Source organism: Natrix helvetica (genome assembly GCF_964273705.1).
Source record: "Natrix helvetica genome assembly, chromosome: 2".
In the NCBI taxonomy this organism is placed as follows: Eukaryota; Metazoa; Chordata; class Lepidosauria; order Squamata; family Natricidae; genus Natrix; species Natrix helvetica.
The window spans coordinates 100,203,964-100,225,572 of record NC_138552.1 but is presented as its reverse complement, the minus strand read 5'-3'; the positions used below and the strand labels follow the sequence as shown (position 1 = coordinate 100,225,572).

The window sequence follows — 21,609 nt, the reverse complement described above, 5'->3', positions numbered from 1 at the left end:
CATATATTTAGAATTATTTTAAAACCATTGTTTTAATGATCCGATAAGATGTTGAAGGATACAACTAGCAGAAGCATGCTAATGGGGCAGAACAGAACAGAATTACAAACAAATTCCAAATAAAATAAAATAAAAATACACATTGCTATGACAAAACAATATGTTGTGTTATTGTTTCGTCATAGCAATGTGTATTTATAAAAGCATGCCTTTATATCAGGGGCAGACAATATGATACCCTTCTATTGTGGGTTAGTATTTTCAACGTGGCCCATTGGGGTGTTTCTTTGACTCAATATTTTCTAAAGATTCTTTTAATTATAAAAGAAATTAAGTGGAAACTTAGCATACTACAAAACAAATCACCAGCTTCTGCTGTCATGTTCACTTGGAGGAGAGCCATTAAATGCTGCAAATGCTCCACTGAGATTACAGAGAGCATCACTAATCAATCATCTTATAAATGGGTGCTTTGTTATTAGCAATGCCTATCCACGGCAACCATTTTGTAAGTAGGGAAGTTTCCCATGGCAGCCATTTCAGGATTTCAACGTTTCAAATCTCAATGTGCCCTTGATTTAAAAAAAAAGTTTAACTACTCTTGTTCTATATAATTGGGGCCTACAAAACCATTAATTCTGTACAGCTTTCTTTTAATATATTATTTATCAGATATGTAAGCATTTTTATTACTGAATGTTTCCCAGAAAACGTATAATAAACCTGAGTCATGATAGGAAATAATTGCATAGTTCTCAGGTCTCAATAACTGTTCCCATCATGCATCCAGGCCCTATACAGAGAATGCCCTTCCTTCCTTCCTTCCTTCCTTCCTTCCTTCCTTCCTTCCTTCCTTCCTTCCTTCCTTCCTTCCCTCCCTCCCTCCCTCCCTCCCTCCTGTTATTTTTATCATTTTGATGTAATACATTTGCTCTTTGTACCAAAGAACAAGATATATAACATTGGAAAATCAATTATATTTTATTAAAGCCCCTTCTGTTGCCAATCTAGTATGCTATTTGGTATTTTTGCCTTCAAAAACTTGCTGAAAAAACTTGCTGAATTGCATTTCTCAGTGCTTATGTTTCTTTTTATGAAGATATAATATTCTCGGTGCTCGCTCAGCACTTGAAAAATTCCATTTGAACCACACTTTAATTTCATTATAGGGATAGGTTAGCAAACTTGATTGGAATTTTATATCTTGTACTTAGGGCTTGCAATAAGAATTCTCATACTTTCTGTGATCTTTTCTCCATTCTTTTAGTTGGAAGAGAATACAGGAATATCCTTAGGTGCACAAACATGTGTCCATTTATCTGAGTCATTACTTCACCCTTGTACTCTGACCGAGTCCTGAGTCTGGGATATCACTTCAAACTGCTAAAACCATTTCAAGTGTGAAACTGTGCAGATTTATGGGCAACCAATTCATTTATGGATGGGAACTAGGTCAGTTACGCTGAAAAGAAATACCTGTTTAATCCATTACTTCCATACTCATAAATTAGTATTTCAGTATAACACTATTATAACAGTAGAATTTACTGGTAATGTTTTTTCATGTAGTTTAAACTTTATTGTAATTTTGTTCTTTACATAGCTATCTGTCAATTTTTCAGCCATCTGAATACCTAGTTTTGAATAAGGATACCCTAGTTATTATTCTAAACTATATATATATATATATATATATATATATATATATATATATATATATGTGTGTGTGTGTGTGTGTGTGTGTGTGTGTGTGTGTGTGTGTGTGTGTGTATGTATGTATGTATGGAGAGAGAAAGAGAGAGAGGGAGAGAGAGAGCTTGGCATTGCAAGACAAGATAGAAAGACTTCATATGGATTAGAGAATGAACGATACGATATCATCAAGAGAGTAAAAGAACTGAAATGGATTGGTTACACAGCAAGAAGAACTGATGGCAAGTTGACCAAGGCAGGCATAGTATGGATCCCACTTGATAAAAAGCATCCATAAAAGAGACTTAAAACAAGATGGATCGACAACATCAGCAGGTATTGTGGGCCCAATTGGCAAAAGAAAGCTCAGGACCATAATGGTTAGAAACATACAGAAAAGGCCTTCATCCTACAGTGGATAGAAAATGGCTAAAATGAAGAGGATGATTATAAGTTCCTAATGCTAATAATTCTATATTTTTTTAAAGGAGACAATTTCAGTCTAACCAGAATAGAGAAGCTGCTCCTGCCTAATTAACTCCCATAAAGTTCTACCTAATCATGTAGATTTGATGATGATTCAATGTTTTTTTATCAATTTCATTAATGTATAAAAGTTTGAAAAGAGCTGGGGAAAGAATTGCCAACATCATATCTCCATAAAACAGCATCATGGCCAACCAATAAAATGAAGACTCAATAGATATAAGAGTATCAGGCAAAGCAACCAGAATCACTCATGAAGAGTCTCAGAAGCCTTATGGCTAGCCACCCATGTTACAAGAATCTCACCAGCTGCATCCTCTTGAGAATGATCAGATAAGGCTTCAAGGATTATGGGGAGGTCAGGCCTGTGAAATATGCCATCCAAAGACTCTATATTCCCCCCCCCCCCAAACACCTCTCTATGCAGACTAGCTGGAGAAGAATCTAGCTGATGGTAGATTGGAGATGGTAAATGAAGTTCAACAGATACAAGATGTGATACAATAAGGATATATCTATTTAGCAACAGCATAGCAATAACACTTAAACTTATAAACCACTCCATAATGTTTTACAGCGCTCTCTGGGGAGTTTACAGAGTCGGTATACTGCTCCCAACAATCTCAGAAGGATGGAAAGCTGTCAACCTTGAGCTGATCAGGATCGAACTCCTGGCAGTGGACAGTGTCAGACTGCAATACTGCATTCTAACCATTGCGCCACCACAGCTCCTATTTATTGGCTGAGCTTGTACTCTCGAGAGGGACTCATTGAGTTCAACTCTATCACAGAGTGTCAAATGGCTTGGAACAGTTTTGTCAACTCAGGGTAATAGAGCATACTACGTCCTCAGTATTTGTGATCTGAAACTCTCAGACTGAATTTTTTTTTTATATGTGTTACACATGGAAATGAACCTTTGAAAATGGCCTCCAAAATTCCACATAATTTAAAAATGACCTGCTAGAATTGGGAATAGATGATCTGAACATAATATACCAATGCTTTACTATCTTCATTAGTTTCTAGAATATTTCTTATTTCATTCAAAGTGCTGTTTTGACATTTGAAACTTAAATGACCCTTCTCTGGAAATATCACCCAAATACAAATAATTCCTAGGATGAAGCTTAAATAATAGTGGCATTTTAGCTGCGAAAGTTTCTCCCATCACTATTTTATGGACATTTTGGCCTCAAATCACTTTGTAAAGATTCACATAGTCCTCTAAAATCCCTTAATTTTTAAATATTAAAAATATTGTTTTAGCATAAAGCTTATACCATAACCTGTCAAGGGAACACAGAACAAATAAAAGATTCTAATATCAACATTACAATGTATAATTAAGTATACGCTTCTATAATTATATAACCTGCACATAAATATATTGCACATCACTTTTTAGCATGATGTTTGAAAATCCAGAACATTCAATTTAAAGTAGCACAACACAATACATTTCCATTTTACTTTTGTTTTTTCATGTAATGGCAAACAGACAAAGCATCGGAGTTTTGCTATCTTAGGAAACAAAATGGCAAACTGTATAATCATCTGATGGCTCATAACCAGGAGTATCTGCTATAAAGATTATATAGATCCTGATGGAGTAAACAGAAATTTGTGTATCTGCTGTGAGAAACATAGCTGAACACAGCTTAAAAATATGTATCTCTTTTCATTGACCACAAACTATTTTTTTACTTTTCTGTTTTCTGCACCTTAAAATTGCAAATGTAAATTACAGGACTCAAGAGGAATAAATGAATTTAACAACTCCATATGTATTTCATGTAAATCTATTGCTGCAATCTCTTTAATGAGAATAGTACAGTGCAGCGGTTCCCATGTGCACAAAGGTGAATCTCTTTGCTGTTTTTGCTGACTAGAAAAACAATGCGGCAAGTGCTGCTGTAGTAGAACATACACATTTTAAGGTCTCTTATACTATGCTTGCATTTAAGCCAAAAAAACAGATAAAAGTTTAATTCACTGATCTGAGTAATAAAATAAATATGATCACTTATTATAAAAATATATTGTTTTGACAGCTGCATTTGAAAACGTATCTGGTGGAATATATTCAAATAACTTGAATGAACTTCTCAGTGTAAACCAGTGTTTCTCAAACTTGGCGACTTGAAGTCCTCTGGACTTCAACTCCCAGAATTCCCCAGCCAGCTATGCTGGCTGGGGGATTCTGGGAGTTGAAGTCCAGAGGACTTCAAGTCGCCAAGTTTGAGAAACACTGGTGTAAACATTATTAACTTCCCCTCCAATATTGTATCCTATTATTTAGACATTCTACCTACATTTGGCCTTTATATTATCTATTAAATGATAAACCAAAATATTTTCACTTTAGTTTTGTTTCATTTTATACCCTTAAGTAGATACATTACAGGAGTTTTTAAAAATATCATTCTTATAACAATTCACTTTTATTTTAAACAATTCTAGATAAGAATGAATCACATCTTACCACTGGTGTCTATAATAGTTACTTCAGCATTAGTACTGTCATCCCCATATCTGTTGCTTGCTTTACATGTATATTCCCCAGCATCATCCAAAGAAGCTTTAGTAATGCGGAGTTCGGAGAATGTTCTAAGGAAAGAAAGTTGAATAAATATTAAATCATTTTATGCATCATTGAAAGAAACAAATATACACAAAAATACTTTTTAAGATTTGTTCCTCCTTTACTGGAGGTGCAGAGAGGAACCATGTTCATAAGATAAATGACATATTGTAAAGTATAGGTAGTCCTCGACTTACAGCAGTTCGCTTAGTGATCATTCAAAGTTACAACGGCACTGAAAAATGTGACTTATGACCATTTTTCACACATATGACCGCTGCACCATCCCCGCGGTCACATGATTTACATTCAGATGGCTTGGCAACTCACTCATATTTATGACGGTTGCAGTGTCCCCGAGCTCATGTGATTCCCTTTAGCAACCTTCTGACAGCAAAATCAATGGGGAAGCCTGATTCATTTAACAACCATGTTAATAATTTAACAACTTCAGTGATTCTCTTAACAACTGTGGCAAAAAGGTTGCAAAATGGGGCAAAACTCACTTAACAAATTTCTCACTTAAGAGACATAAATTCCGGGCTTAATTGTGGTCATAAGTTGAGGACTACCTGTAATACATAATGCACATTTTCCTATTATAGATTTGGTTGTACAGGTACTCCTTACTTAATGACCATATGATGAAACACCCTCCCCCCAAAGTTTCTTACAATCCATCCTCAAAGTTATGACTGCTGCACAGATATATCTGGAGGCACCTGATCACAGTTTGGTGTGTGGCACATTTCAGCTAACATTTACAACTGGTTACAATGTCCCACAATAACATCACAATGTCATTTGTGCCATTTTTGGCCAGATTCCAGCAAAAAGCATCTATTCAGAAGAAATGATTTTCTTAGCATCCATGCAGTTTTCTTAACAATCAAATAATTCACTTAACGATCACAGTGATTTGCTTTACAACGGTCTTAAAAATCGAATCATAAAATTTTACAGTTGTAAAATAGAGTCCGATCATGTGATGACATGGTTAAGGAATGTCTTGTGGCCAAAATTCCAGGCTCAACTGTTGTTCAGCACATTAAAAAGGGCATAGCTATTGTCTTTAACTTGAGATTAACTTTTAACTGCTTGTTTGAACTGATCATTAGAAGTTAGAACTAGAAAGTAGTTCGGTTTTTTCCTCCTCGGATTCAATTGGGTTGTTTTTGATTCTCTTTTTTTAATATGAATATATGAGCAGAAACCTTCCCATTATTAAACTTTTTAAGTAGCTCTAAGAGCCCTCTTGGCTGGGCAAAGAAAAATACTTCAAATAATAAAAATACCCAAACATTTAGGTCCTATTTTTTTTTAAAAAAATAAAACAATCTTAAGAGATAAACCCCGTTTGAAGCTCAACACCCTCCTATGATTTTATGGGTGCATTTACATATTTATCTTGGCAACAGTACAGATATGGATTGCATTTCCTTCTTCTGTTGTTGTTGTTTTAATCTCCCAGTTTAGACTGTAACCCTGAGAGGATTTGGCAGTTTCTCATCCAGCTACTAATGATGGCCAATCCTGCTTAACTTTGTTTGGATCAGTTAAGATTTCTAACTACTGCCAAACTTTGTAGGACAATCTTAAGTACAATAATTTAACTCTTCAACCGCCTCACTAAAAGCAGTGGAGTTGCATGAGATTTTTCAAAAATGTTAACTACAATGCTTAATTTAGGATTTTAATGTTTGGACTTCATGTTGAAGTAGACACTACCATGATAAGTTATAGATTACAGCATTTTTATTATCATTGCTCAGATCTTTCTAGTAACTTGAAAACATTGTATAACCCTGTAAACCGGAGGTGGTATTTAGCTGGTTTGCACCAATTCGCCTGAACTGGTGGCAGAAATTTTGCCCAGTTCGGCGAACAGTAGCAATGGCTGGGCTCGCCCAGATGCAGGGATACATAAAAAGCAGACTTGCAAGACAATGGGATTCGCATGCGTGAACAAAATAGAGGCAATGGAAGCAGCTTTTTCGCCAGAGGACTTTTCAGTGGTCTGTGGCCAGTCGCTGCCACTTTGAGAGCTGCTTTGCAAAGCAGCTCTCAAAGAGGTGGTGGCTGGGAGGCATCTTTGCCAGCCAGCCGCATCCCAGCAACGGCAGCTGATGGGGGGGTTGCAGAAAAGTCCGGTCAGCTTGCCTTCTGAACTCTGGATGAGCCACTGTGGAAGGTAAGTAACCAAAGAGGCAGTGGTGGGGGAGGAAGCAAGGCTAGGGCCAGGGTTTAGGAGTGGAAATGGGGGCGACTGGTGAAGGGAGGGTGGGGATAGATAGGGAGAAATCCTAAAAAAACCTTACCTTTTCCTGTGGGCGTGGCTTGGTGGGGGAGGTCATGTGTGACATCAGGTTGGCCACACCCACTCAGTCACATGCCCCCCAGCTAGCCACATCCACTGAACCGGTAGCAAAAAAAATTGAATCCCACCACTGCTGTAGACATAGGATGATTGTGAATGTAGGATATAAGGCTAGAGGTCTGAAACCATCCCAAATCTATTTACATCTTAGCCTCAGATCCTACTGGGAGGAGTATCTTAATACCTTCTATCTTCCAGTTGGTGCCTTTATCTCTTAATCCAGTATATGAGAGACAATGGCCCTGAAATCTATGCTGCCTTTCTTGTGATTAAAAGGGCAACATGAAAATAAGTTTAACATAGTACAGCAACATCTAACCATATAGCATAGAAACATGATCTTAATATAAAATTAGAACATAGAATCATAGGGCTGGGACCCTATGATTCTATGTTCTAATTTTATATTAAGATTATGTTTCTTAATATGACAACTGCTTGAGCAAGTCCAACTGCTTGCTCAAGGCAGGGACCTTATACGTCCCAGTCAAATGGTTATCCAGTCTGTTTTTTTAAATCTTCAGTGTTGGCGCACCCACAACTCTAAGAGGCAAAATATTCCATTGATTAACTGTTCTTACTGTCAGAAAATTTTTTCTTTACTTCTACTAGGTAGGATCTCTCTTAATCAAGCTTTTACTCATTACTTCTTGTCTTGCTCTGCTTTGGAGAATAAGTCAATCCCCTCTTCTCTGTGACAGTCCCTTAAATACTGGAAGACAGTTATCATGTCCTCCTTAATCCTTCTCTTCAATAGGCTAAACCCATGATGGTGAATCTATGGCACATGTGCCAGAGGTGGCATGCAGAGCCCTCTCTGTGAGCATGTGCGCTGTCCCCAGCTGCTCTTCTGGTTTCCAGTGTGTGCATGTGCACCAGCCAGCTGATCTTGATGTGTGCCAGAGCCCCGGAAACCCAAAGAACAGCTGGGTGGTGCTCATCTGGCTGGCGCACATGTATGCACCGGAAACCAGGAGACCGGGTGGCTGGTGCGTACATGCACACCGGCCAGCTGGTTTTTGAGTTTCTGGGGCTCCAGTGCACACACTCACACATTCTGGTTTGTGCACTCGGTGCCAAAAAGGTTGGCCATCACTGGGCTAGACATACCCAGCTGTCTCAACTGTTCATCATATTCAGCTCTTCCTTCCTTCCTTGGGGGATAATATTAAAGATAAACCAAATTTTATTTAAAAATAAAACTAAGCACTCCTTTTTAATTTTAATATTAAACATTAAAATGAAGCCATTCATTGTTGAAGAAATAAATTAAAGATCTGCATGGATCTTTAAATAAAACACGGATGAAAAAAAATCTTTAAAAAATCTAAGCTTCTGGGTAAAACATATGAAGGCAATAGCCTGCTACAAAAGCCCAATGTTCTCCTTGTACATATCTGGAACATCATTCATAGGAGACATAAAATTCAATCCTTCCCTCATTTTGGGGGGAAGGGGGAGAGGGACCTTTGAGTCCGTTTTTGACTTCTGGCAACTGTCTGGATTAGTTATTACAATTTTTAGCAAGATCTTTTGGAAAGATTTTTCCATTGTCTCCTCCTAGGATAGTGACAGGGCCAAAGTTACCAGGTAGCTTCATAGCTAAGCAGGGACTAGAACTCGCAGTTTCCCAGTTTCTAGACTGGTGCTTTAATCACTACATCAGAGTGGCTCTTAAACATTCCTCTTGTACAGCGATTTAAACAAATCATACAAGAAAACTGGCATGAACCCCACCATCGATTCCAGACTAAAACATGCCTCCTTCTATAGAACATGAGGATTCTAAAACTGATGTTTCTCTAGTTTGGATGTGATTTCACTTCAAAAAGCTGCTCAGGACAGACCATGGGAAACCCAGTCCTTTGCAGCATAGTTTGAAATCTTCAGTCTTTTATTTTTAAAGGAATCAAACACTCACAAAGAAACCTAGCTGGCATTTCCATTACTTAATAGCTATTACTGGTGGTTCTCAACTTACAACCACAGTTGGGACCGGAATTGCTAAGCAAGGCAGTTGTTTTTGCCATATTTGTTAAGCAAATGACTTCAGTTAAGTGAATCAGGCAGTTTAATGAACCTGGCTTTCCCCATTGACTTTGCTTGTCGGAACCCGACTGAGAAGATTGCAAATGGCGACCACACGACCCTGTTGTAAATACATGCCAGTTGCCAAGTGGTCAAATTATTAAACCTCAGATGACCATTACTGAGTCATGGGACACCAGGTTTCCTGTAAACTTTTGTAGTGAGCTCTCCAAGGTACTAATAAGACCAGACCCAGACAGAAAAAAACCCCTCTTCCCACTATAATTAACCAATATCTAGAGACATTCCTAGGGATTCTCAAACAAGAAAGAATGGGGGAAGTGAGCTATATGAATAGGATTGTTAACAGACAAAAATGTTTAATGCTGTAGAGGGTACAAAATTACCAAGGAAAAATAATGCTAAAATAAGAAAATATTCTGGAAATCATGCCCAATTTTGGAAAATAATAAAAAGGACTTCCACATATACTCTTATATGAGTACCCATGAGTACACATGAGTAGAAAAGATTTTAATATTAAATATTTACTAATATTGTGAAGCTATTGGTCATATACAACGAATTGGCAACTAGCTTACAAGTCTCCACAGCAAATGCATGAAGTTGTGGGTTTCTTATTCACAGTTACAATATACGCTTTATATTTGATGCATGACTTTTAGATTTCAGCCTGAAAGTCGCCAAATTAATTTCCATGCAGTGAATAAAAACATGATTCCTATGGATAGTCTTACAGAAATCCCAGGTTTCATTTTCAAACAGAAATCATGCACGAGGAGGAGGTTAAACTTCACATCGAATCTATATAAATTTATATCCATTCTTTAAAATTGTATCAGATACACCTTTCTCTAATGTATAATTAGGCCAATGATAAACTAAACTGCTCTCCTTAACTTATGAGGACAAGATAAATGTAAATGATTTTATAACAAATATAAGTTGCCTGAATTGGGCCAGTTACTAAACATCTGCTTATTTTTCTTTCCTAATAATGATGAAGATAAAGTAATGAAAATATGCAATAACTTGTGTAATATGAAAGCACTGAAATAATAGTAGCACAGTGCATTCCTAAGTATTAGACCAAAATACTAATACTAATACTGCTTGTATCTGTTAGCCAGCATAGATACAAGCAACGTAGCATATATCCCTTAATATCCATGCCAGGGCAGGATTTGTGCTCCATCTGATTTTATTAGTATATTATTTTTACATATTTTAAAAATAAGGCCAAGAATTTGCCATGGTATAAAGTGTGGTGGAAGGTAGTGAGGAGGTGGGTTCCTAGGAGGAGGGGTGAATTTCAGCAGTCTAAGAGGCAACTCAGATCAGAAAGTATGTGTGAGAGAAAGAGGGTGAAGACAACAGTTCCCTATTAGTGCACAAAATATGTTGCAAATGTAAATAGTAGAGTCTTTAGTATGGCAAGATTTTGTCTATAGGCATGAAACAATAAAGATCTCAGCTTGGAAGAATTGCCATGTATCATTCTTGGTTTTGGGTGTGACACAAAGTGATAGGATTTAGCATTTAACTCTATTTCATAAAATGTCTTTAGGCTGCATATAAATACGATGTGCATACCTCAATAATAAAATCAATGGATGTCTACAATGGCTATTTTTGTTGAAGATGCAACCTCTTCCCTCTTGGTAATCCTTTGTGGAAGGCCATGGTTAGCACAAAAACATATTATGAATATGGAAGATACTTAACAGTGGCATGTATGATAGGCTTTCAGTATTGTGTACATATCCTCCAGCACAAATGTTTGCCTGACACTGAACTTATACGTACTATGGTAGTGAGGAAGGCTTTCAGCTTCGCATAGCAGCTATAGAAGCTGGATTGTAAATAAAAATAAGACCAGGTTAGGAGGGAGAAATGAAGGGATGAAGTCAAGATGGGTTGAATAGGTAAACTAACTACAGAAATGTATTTATTGCCGCCAAGCCCCACAACGTTACTGACAATTGCTTTAAAAACTGCCTTTTTATTTTATAAAAAAAATATTTGCTCAATTCAGTATGAATTAAACTCAAACATACCAAGGTATGCTTAATTTAAACCATATGTGAATGTACAAAATCTTTACATTCAGGTGGTTCTCAAAGTGTATCAATTTCAAATTATAAAAAGATAGGGATGGAATTTCAATGCAGTCATTATAAAAATTAAAGTTTATTTTTCCCTGATAGATCTAATAGCTTTCATTTCACTCCTTTTAAGATTGTAATTAAGGTGAGGTCTAAATATTAGCATAATTGTGATATGGTTGATACATTTCTGCAGTATAACAACCTTATTTGAATTCCTGTGTTGTTGATCATATATTTTTAAATAAAATCTTTACTGAAGAATATCCTATGAAATTTAGCATATTTTGCATCATCTTTACATACATGATAATTTTTGTAGAATAATTAGCCTATTACTTCATGCCTCCTCCCCTAAAAATAGCTGTACTGATCTAACAGGAGCTCTCAGTTCTGGCAGGGAATAACTTAATATAACCATTACATGTAACTTGCAAATAGAAAATTGTGTTAAAGTATCACAAAGCATCCAAATAAAAAGCAGGAGATTGAGCCTTTCACTTGCGAACTTGTAAATATATCACACTGGAGCTGTACATATGAGGTGATCAGGTTGGCAAAGGGAACTGTGGGCTTTTAAGATATTTAAAAACGATTTCTTTTGTAATCAGTTTGCATTTTGGAATTATGTAACTGCTTATGTCAGGCCTACATAACGGTATAATCCAAATTCAAAGCTATTTCTGGCTAAAGTGGTTTAGGCTGAAGCACGAGTAAATTCTGTCATCCAGACATTCTCTCAGTAACCAAAATTTGTATGCTGACCACAAACAGTTCATCCAGAAAATTGTTCAAGAAATGGCAGCACAGACAAGAAAGGAACAGAAAAGGTCAAGGGAAAGAAGGAGCAATGCTCCATTCAAAGCAAGAAAACATGCAGGCAAAATCAAGCACAAATTGGGATGTTCTGAGGTAATTTCTATTTTCCGATACAAAGAAACTAAGCAGAAGCCCTAGGGGTAGAAACCATAATCCTTCCTTGTGTCATACGTAGGTACTCCTCAATGTACAACAGTTCATTTGGTGATCTTTCAAAATTACAATGGCACTGAAAACAGTGATTTATGATCGTTTTTTGCTCTTGCAGCATCTCCTTGGTGACATGATCAGAATTCTAATGCTTGGCAACTGTTTTCATATTTAAGATTATTGACTTATCAGCTACAGGGATTCACTCAACAAATGTGGCAAGAAAGGTTGTAAAATGGGGCAAAATTCACTTAATGTCTCATTTTAGCAACATAAAATTTGGGTTTAATTGTGGTAGTAAGTTGATGACTACCTGTACATCTTCAGCTGGTATGAAATACCAAACTATGACCATGATACTGATTTGCATGTTTTTAAAAATAAATAGAAATCCATATAAAATACATCTACTAATTTTACAAAGTTCATTCAGTGTCTGTAGCTAGGAGAATAAACAAAATTTTATCCAAGATAAGGTATTTTATCCAAGATAACATCCGTTTACCTGAAAAAATTTATAGCTTGTCTCTTGAATTCTCAGAGTCCATCTCAAATTTTCTACAAACTTTCAAGCTCAACTTCACAACCATGTTAGCTGTTACTGAAAAGTAACATCAAGTCTAATAATTTTCATAAATGCATATTCAATAAATCTGCCCAAATAGATTCATTTGTTAAAGCATGCCTCACAATGTACCAGGGACCATATTATATACAAAATATATAATATTGCATTCAAACCTGGGTCCAAAGTAACCTGGATCCATCTGTAAAACTTTTATTTTCCTGCAATACTTCAGCCTCTTTGAGCTTTGCATGAAATGAAGGTGGAAAAAAAGCCTTTTCTCCAGTTGCACAGCCTTAACAACTCTACTGCTTCAATCAATCATGTTCATTTTAAACCCAGCTAACTTTCCAAGTCATCCTTCACTGTATTTAATACAGAGACAGATGATGGCAATTTAGTATTCTAATATTTAACATAAGAAACAGAGAAAAAGGAGTTTGGTTTACCCACAAAATTAAATGTTCTTATTGATTTCGGCTGCTGTTTGGGATTGAAAATTGCAGACATGACAATAAGCATAATAAGCTTTCCAGACACTCGTTCTTTGAAATGAACTAATAAAAAGCTTCATCTTTGTTTAATGAATATATGATAAAATCAGCAGCATGAAGGATACTTGTGTCTTGATATTTGGTTCAATTGTGCTCACTCAGAGGAAATGGACCAAAACACATCAAAATGTTCATGTTACTTTTTTTTAATTCATGCCAAGATTTTAGCTTCATACCTGTTCTTTGAGGCAGATTAAACTAAAAAATAGGGAGTTTAAATGTATCCAAAACCAATCAACGCACAAATGTTAAAGATTAAAAACCAATCTAGTTAGATCAATGAAAAAATATATTCACTTTATATTCACATTCTAACCAGATCATTGAAAATATATTGATTCTGATTATCATGCAACAGGTCCATGAGTTTTCTAAGGAAGAATGAGAGGAAACTGTAGATATTTTTTCCCTGAAACATAACAATATCTAGCTAGTAAATTAAGGGTTTGTTTTTTGTCTCTCACACTGATTATTACTGTGAATGTGTCTAGCATAGTGGGTGCAAACCCACTTAATAAATTTATATTTTCATGCACATTTTGGTTTATTGCCCTTTATTGCAGGATTAGAAATACATTATTTGTAAAAGAAATTCTGCCCTATAGAACTAGCTTAATAATGACAAAGAACTTCTATTGAACTTTTTATGAAGTAAGATATAACAGCAGTAGAAGCATAAAATCATTAAGTTAAAATAAAATAACAATCTATTTCCATTAATTATCTCTTTCCAAATAGAATAACATATTTTGGGCATCTGAGATGATTAATACAGTTGATATCTGCATCAAGAAAAACAATTCTTAACTTTTTAGATACACTACTATATACTTACTTTTGTTTTTTGGGGCTCTTAATCTTGACATTTTCTGGTCTGTTTCTTTTTGTTATTTCTTTTCCATTCTTTAACCATTTGAATTTGAGCGAGGTATGCTCAGAACTGGCTTCACATCTGAGAACTACTGTCTGACCCACAGCAGATTCTTGACTTGTCATCTCCTTCAATTTAGGAGGCACAGCTAAAGAAAAATAATAATAATAATGCGTAAGTGACCACGTAGTCTTTGAAACTGAAAACAAAAGTGAGCAACTTGGAGCATTTAAGACATCTCAATATTATGCATTCTTTACATGAAAGTTGCCAGGTTCATGAAAAAAAAGATATCATGAAATGAAGGGAAACAAATGGTGCATACTTAATGATAACAACCAAAGCTGCTCTGAATCACTAAGTTTGTTATGTAACCTGTGTATTCTGTGTATTGAATAATGTTACGTTGGGATGAACTGATAATATGATGGGGAAATGCTGATCTCTCTTATTCCATCATTTGTAGTTTGCAGAAACTCAGAAACGGACACTCTGGGATCCTCTTGTTCCTGGATCTCAAAGCTAGAAGAGGAATTCGACAAGATTTCCACTTATTCTACAATAGATTATAGTATGATCACTAGAAGGATTCTCTCTAGCCCAGAGAAATCTATTTTACCTGCAAAGCATTCCTTTCCCAACCCAGGAAAAACTTATTTTAGAATATTTATTAACCTATAAAACATTTGGAATGTAGTAAATGTTCTTGCCTTTAGATAAATCATTCATGCAGCTTTTTAAAGGTTAATTATAAGAACTTGATTCAACAGAGGAATCCCTTCCACTGTTGATGCCTGCTATACAAATGGCACCATTGGATAGAAACCACTAAATTTACATCTTGTGTTTCTTTTCTAATGGAAATTCAGGCAACATGTTTAGCAGTTCCAGAGGTCTGCTACAAAGAAAAAAAACACACACCAGTCTTAGAAAAGTTGTTGCTTCATGATCCTTCAGATCATGCTCTAATATAGAGCCAAGCTCCAATAAAGCCAAGCTGTGTCAGTACAATAAAATTTGTTCTTCAAAAAGAGTCTATCTCTGTCAGTAATAGGCCTGCTTTATTTACACTGTTCTCCAGTTCTGAAACTTAGAGGAATATCTTTCAAGATCTGGTTTCTCCTTTCAAAGAGGGAACACTTTATACATTACATTTTGTAATAAAATAAACACAGGCTTTGATTACAGATGTTTCCATGACATAAAAAGCCAAGCTGGAATACCAGCCCAATTACTTCTCTCCCCCTCACTGAGTTGCATAACTTGTTTATGACTTATTATGCAGGGTGAATGCAGTGCACCGGCAGAATTCAATGAAAAGCAGGAAGTACAGTATGTTTATGGTTTTACTTCATTTTCCTTTAAGGAAAGTCTTGAATGGGAATCTCCAAATCTCTCTACTTGCCAAAGAGGGAAATCCATATATAAAATAGACACATCAGCTGCCAAATTGTGTGAAGAAGTGAGGTGTGTGCAACTGAATATCACCTTCCTTGGCATCTAGTAGGCCAGGGGTGTCAAACTCGTGGCGTCACGTTGTCATCACATATCGTGATTTCCCCCCCTTTGCTAAACTAAGGGTTGCAAGTTTTTAACAGTTCAGCTATTTAAATATATACTAATAAATGTAATGTTGACTCTACCAAGATCAAAAGAATTCAAACCAAGGTTGTTTGATATTTTGGCTGTTAAGCATCAATTAACATCTTATGGCATAGTTGATTTTTTTTAAAAGATCAAGGTAATTAGTCAGAAAGATGAAGAAATCATAGGTAAGCTTCTTCCTCAGATATTAGAAAAATGCAGCTGTTATAATTATTGATGTAAAGTCAATTTTATTATCATGCACTATATATTTATCAATAAGAATAGTATTTATTTTGTCTGCAGTCAAGAAATATTAGAACTTTAAAAGTAAAATTCTGTTACTTTCACAGGAGATGAGCAAAGGTTATGCCTGAATTAATATGAAGAAACGGCAAAGGGAAAAAATAATGAAGAAACAGCAAGAGCAAAAGAAAAAAAAAACCTTTTAAAGATCATCAAAGTGTTATCCCCTAAACAGGCTGGATTATATATTGCTAGTTCTATTGTCTAAGATTTCGTTGAATTACTACAAAATTGCAAGATAGGAAAACAGAAAGAAATCTAAGTTGAGAGATTTTACTTCCTGAACGTGATACTTAGTGGTCCTTTTTAAATGTGATTTTTTTCCAAAAAAACATGGTTAACTATGGAAAAACTAAGAACATGGATTCTGTAGAAATCAACCTATAGATTCTGCAAACCATTGTGGTATTTTCGCTTTATCAGGTACCATTAACTGACCTTGTAGTAATTAGTTTACTGCCCGCAGATTGGCTGCTTTTTTAAAAAACAAACAAACAACCATTTCTTGTTAAAAGGAAAGGTGTGGAGTAAATGATATTAAAAAGTACAAAGGCAGCTTGTCTGAATGATGGAAGCCAAATATAGGACCACAAAAACAAGCTTAATTTGGGAATAAATCTCACTGAATCCAGGGGGAAAAACCCTTAAAAGGTAAAGATATAAATGGCTAAGTTGCACAACATTTATCATGAATGTTTTCTAATTATCTCGCATAGCACATAAACATCTTGTAAAGGACACATCTGCAGCACAACCTACTGGATGTCAACCCAAAATAAGAGCTGTTTTATTGAATTTATTACCAATTAAGCTTGTATTGAGCCTTAATATTTTTCAATAAAATATTGAATTCAGTTTTAGCTTTTTTCAATATAGGCAATCTATTTCCATAAGAAGCTTTTTTTTGCAGCAAACACTGCAGAGAATCAAAAAAACTATGATCTTGAAGAAGGTATGTAGTGGAGGCAGTGGGCAAAACAGGCATTCAATAGGGATATCAGCCTATACATATATCTATACTTATAAAACTAAAAAAAAAAGACATAAAATACAATAAAATTATATATCACAACTAATAATTATACAGGTGTGGCGATCACCAAAATTTTGACTACTCTTCAGTCATAAGCAGGACAGATAGTGGTAAAATATACCCTGAACATTTGACCCATCTTGTTAACTATCTGTTACTGTTTGCCAAATATTGTAAACTGAATAATTCACAATACTGATATCATCTTAACTTGTGTCAGTGGTTCACACTTACTGGAAAATATTAATACATCCCCATACCTTTGGCACAAAAGTTTTACCTCAGACATTTTGGAACAATTGGACCCACAGCTCATGTTCTGCTATCAGTTTTATGATATACAGTGATAGTGATTATATAGTGATAATTCTAGGTAAAATTCCTGGTAGATCAGGTAGTTATTATTATTAAATTCTTCTTGTGGAATCTAATATTCCATTTTAAAATTGCCAAATTCTTTTATAGAGCCTTTAAATTAGGAAACAAATGATGAAACCTAAATATTTTTGAAATTTATCAATTTGTCCATGGAAGCTTTTGATTATACTAAGATTGCATAATGACCTTAGTTAGGCATTATGTTAGTTAAGGACCACAAATTGATGTGGCTGGATAATGTACTTTTGGGATACCATTGAATTGTAAACTATCTATTTCTACCTATCTACCTAAAAACATTTAGTATATTGTAAATCCTAGTTTCTACTTAAGTAGTATCTTGCAATATACTGCAAAATCATGCATCAAATACATAGTTTACAAGAATGTACTTTACATAATTGACAAAACAGCAACATAGAATGGTAATTTATTTTCATAAGCATTTTTCACTCATGTATATCATCAAGTAAATCTGTTATTTTTACTCTTATTCTACATGAGTTTTTTTTAATGGGACAACTTTGCAATATGTTATTTCCTAACTGTTATTATCAGCCCTCCACAAATTAATATGAGGATGCTCAAACATCCTTTCTTACATGTTGCATGCTTTCCCTCTTGTGAAATTTCCCTATTGCTTAAGAAGGTAATTTGACTGAAGCGGTTTTAAATTATTATTATTGTTCATCAGATAGTAAAAACAATATTCACAGAGAAAGGGAGACCCTGCGTCCAGGCTAATGTCCCAAACTTGAATTTAGAAGACATGCTTCCAGTATTAGCAGAAGTATATTTAAAAGATGGAGCAGAGTTGCAATTTATGCTAAGTTTAATGGACAAGGGCAAATAATTCAATAGATTATGGATTATGTTAAATATTCATGTATATATTTGGAGAATCAATAATTGAAAGTAATTGATTTGATAATGGAAGTGGCAAATTGTTATTATAGATTTCCTGTGTTGTTTCTCTTTCAGTTATTTACAGAACTTATCAAGTGTACAATTGCCTTGTTTTTTTAAAAACAACAACAACAACCATAATGTGATTTGATTTTGGCTTAATGTTATATGAATCCTCTTCCAGTAGACATTAACTCAAGGCTTGGGACCAAAGACACGTTTTAAGGGCTTTGGGAATGCCAGAAAAGAGGGTGCTATTTGTATCGGTGGAGCGATGAAGTTTCAGAGGCGAGAGGCCGCACAGAGAAAGCATGCTTCCTTGGACCCACAAGTTGACAATGTTTAATAGAATGGACTTGGAGAATATCCATTCTGTCTCAATATAATGGGTCAGCCAAAACAATGGATGAAATCCAGTCCCACAGGTTACCTGGTTCTATGCCACAAAGAACCTAAAGGTAACAATTAGGACCTTGAATTGTACCTGAAAATCAATGCTCATCTTATTTAGCACACATCAGAGATCATCCATCCATCCATCCATCCATCCATCCATCCATCTACCTACCTACCTACCTACTTATCTACCTACTTACCTATCACATTTATACAATTGCCCATTTCATAAGAAGCAACTTAGTAGTCCAGAACACTAAAAAGTCATAATAGATAGCCAATTGAGTTCTATCCATTTATCTGAACTATAAGTTATCATTCCTTCTCAGAATTAGGCGCATAGGTCAAAAGTCCTTGAATTTATCATGTACCTTAAGTAATCAAAGACTGTTGATTGTCAGACTTTCATGTGCAAATTAATAATATGAATGAATATGCCAAGGCATAATTCATTGGTTGAAAAAGTCTAAAGTTAATGTTGACTGTTGAAAAAGCTACAGAGTAGAATTGTCAAAATATGTCACTATAATTGTCACTATAAGTGACATAGTAGGAAATGATGTAAAGTCATATCCATGAAGAACTACATATATTCTTCACTTAGCAACAAAAATTGTCCATTGGGTATATTGAATTCATATAACAACTGCAGCATTAACCACCATTGAAAAACAGATTGCAAAACTGGGCATACGCATGGTGACTCACTTAACAATTATGGATTAGTTATAGTTCCCGGCTCAGTTCTAATCATTAACTCCAGTACTACCTATAGTTTTACTTCTTTGCCAGAATTTTCACATGGTTGATGCAAACGAACACTGTAAGGAAAATGCTCCTTTCCCATTTCTTGCTTCTGAAGAAAATCATAGTTTTGTGTTACCTTATAATTGACATATTCTGGCAACCCTTTTCTAGATGAGATTCAATGTTCTCCCTTAGCATGCTAATACACGTTACACATGACTTATAGAGGGAGAATTGTCAACAGTGCAATGAAACAGCAATTGATTAAATTAAAATAAATACCTTGTTAAAATGAGTATGGTAACCATTTCTCTGGCAGTAATCGATGCTTACACAAATACTCTAGCACTATTAACTTAATTAGCAGCAATGAATTATGAAAACACTGTGTTGTGGTTTTTTTTGTTACGCCTCATTTAAGAAACTTCATCTTGGAGTATGCTTCTGAAAATCATAAACAAAGTGCTTAGGAAGTAAAATGAATTCAGGGGTTACTCTTTATTAGGAAGCACATATGCTTCTAATGCCTCTTAAATACAGGTAGTCCTCGACATACAACAGTTCATTTAGTGACTGTTTGAAGTTACAATGGCACTGAAGAAAGTGGCTTATGACCATTTTTCACACTTATGACTCTTGCTGCATCCCCATGGTCACATGACCAAAGTTCAGAGGCTTTGCAACTGATTCACATTTATGATGGTCCTGGAATCATGCGATCCATTTTTGCGACCTTCTGACAAATAAAGTCAATGGGAAAACCAGATTCACTTAATAATCATGTTACTAACTTAATAACTGTAGTGATTCATTTAACAACTGTGACAATAAAGGTTGTAAAATGGGGCAAAATTCACTTAACGTCTCACTCAGCAACAGAAATTTTGAGCTCAATTGTGGTCGAAAGTCAGGGACTACCTGTATTTACAATACAATACAATACAATAGTAGAGTTGGAAGGGACCTTGGAGGCCTTCTAGTCCAACCCCCTGCCTAGGCAGGAAACCCTATACCGTTTCAGACAAATGGCTATCCAACATCTTCTTAAAGACTTCCAGTGTTGGGGCATTTGAATATGATATAACAAAACTAGCATAACAATCAAAGAATATTGAACCAAACACCTTATATTAGAAGTTCAAATTAAAAGGCAATATTTGCAGATGCATTCTACTGCGGAAGATTTATTTTTCTTTAAGAACTATCTTTCTTTTCTTTTTCTTTTCTTCTCTAATTTTATAAGCTATCCCAAGGATTTGTTTTATACAAGAATAAACTATAAATGAAACTACCTTGAAAACAGGTTACTGAAGCCTCAGACTGACAAAGATATGCAGCTAAATAGAAAAAAGGGTACTAAAATTTATGAACACTTCAATATACATAGAGACCCTTACTCTCTGCTATACTTTCCATTCATATAATAGCAATATTTTAAGAGACCAGTATTTATTTCTGGTTTCAGAAATGTTATGACTGTGAAACCTTACTGCTGCAAATAAAGTTTTTTTTTTAAACAGCACAAGTTTATTCAATTTTACTGGTGTACAAAGTGGTTGACCTTAAGCAATACTACTATAGCAAAAGTAGTAGGCAGCTAAGAAACATGTAGCTAAAATATGATAGGTAGTTGAACAACTTAAAAAAGTATGAACAGTGTGAGGACTGTAGAGAAAAAGTGTGCTGTGCTTATGGAGGAGCCTACAAAATCTCCCTGCTTCTAGGATGATTGCATTTTGTTTTGTATTGTATTATTGTTTAATTGCAAGAAGTAAACGATTTTTATTCATAATAATCTTAAAACTGGAAACCTTTGATTTCCATTTTATGTCCTGGGGCTTGTGCAAAATTATTTTCAGGAGTGCAATAAAAGATAAATATTATTATTTTTCTTTGATTCCCCCCTTCCAATCACAAGTTTTTGCAGTCCACACATAAAACATATACAACAATAATGTATGTTAAATAAGATACTTAATAGAGATTTGTTTGTTGCTTACATGTGTT

At 35.1% G+C, this 21,609-nt stretch overlaps 1 protein-coding gene across 4 annotated transcripts in view; it reads right to left on the bottom strand.

Moving 5' to 3' along the window:
- Window positions 1-21,609, bottom strand: part of NRG1 (neuregulin 1) — a gene marked incomplete at its 5' end in the record, with an annotated part of 167,354 nt that overhangs the window by 110,745 nt on the left and 35,000 nt on the right. For all 4 annotated transcript variants that reach the window (XM_081943213.1, XM_081943214.1, XM_081943215.1 and 1 more), the window contains 2 exons: window positions 4,664-4,788; window positions 14,217-14,400. In XM_081943213.1, coding sequence (XP_081799339.1) covers window positions 4,664-4,788; window positions 14,217-14,400 — 309 coding nt within the window. The remainder of the gene's footprint in view (window positions 1-4,663; window positions 4,789-14,216; window positions 14,401-21,609) is intronic.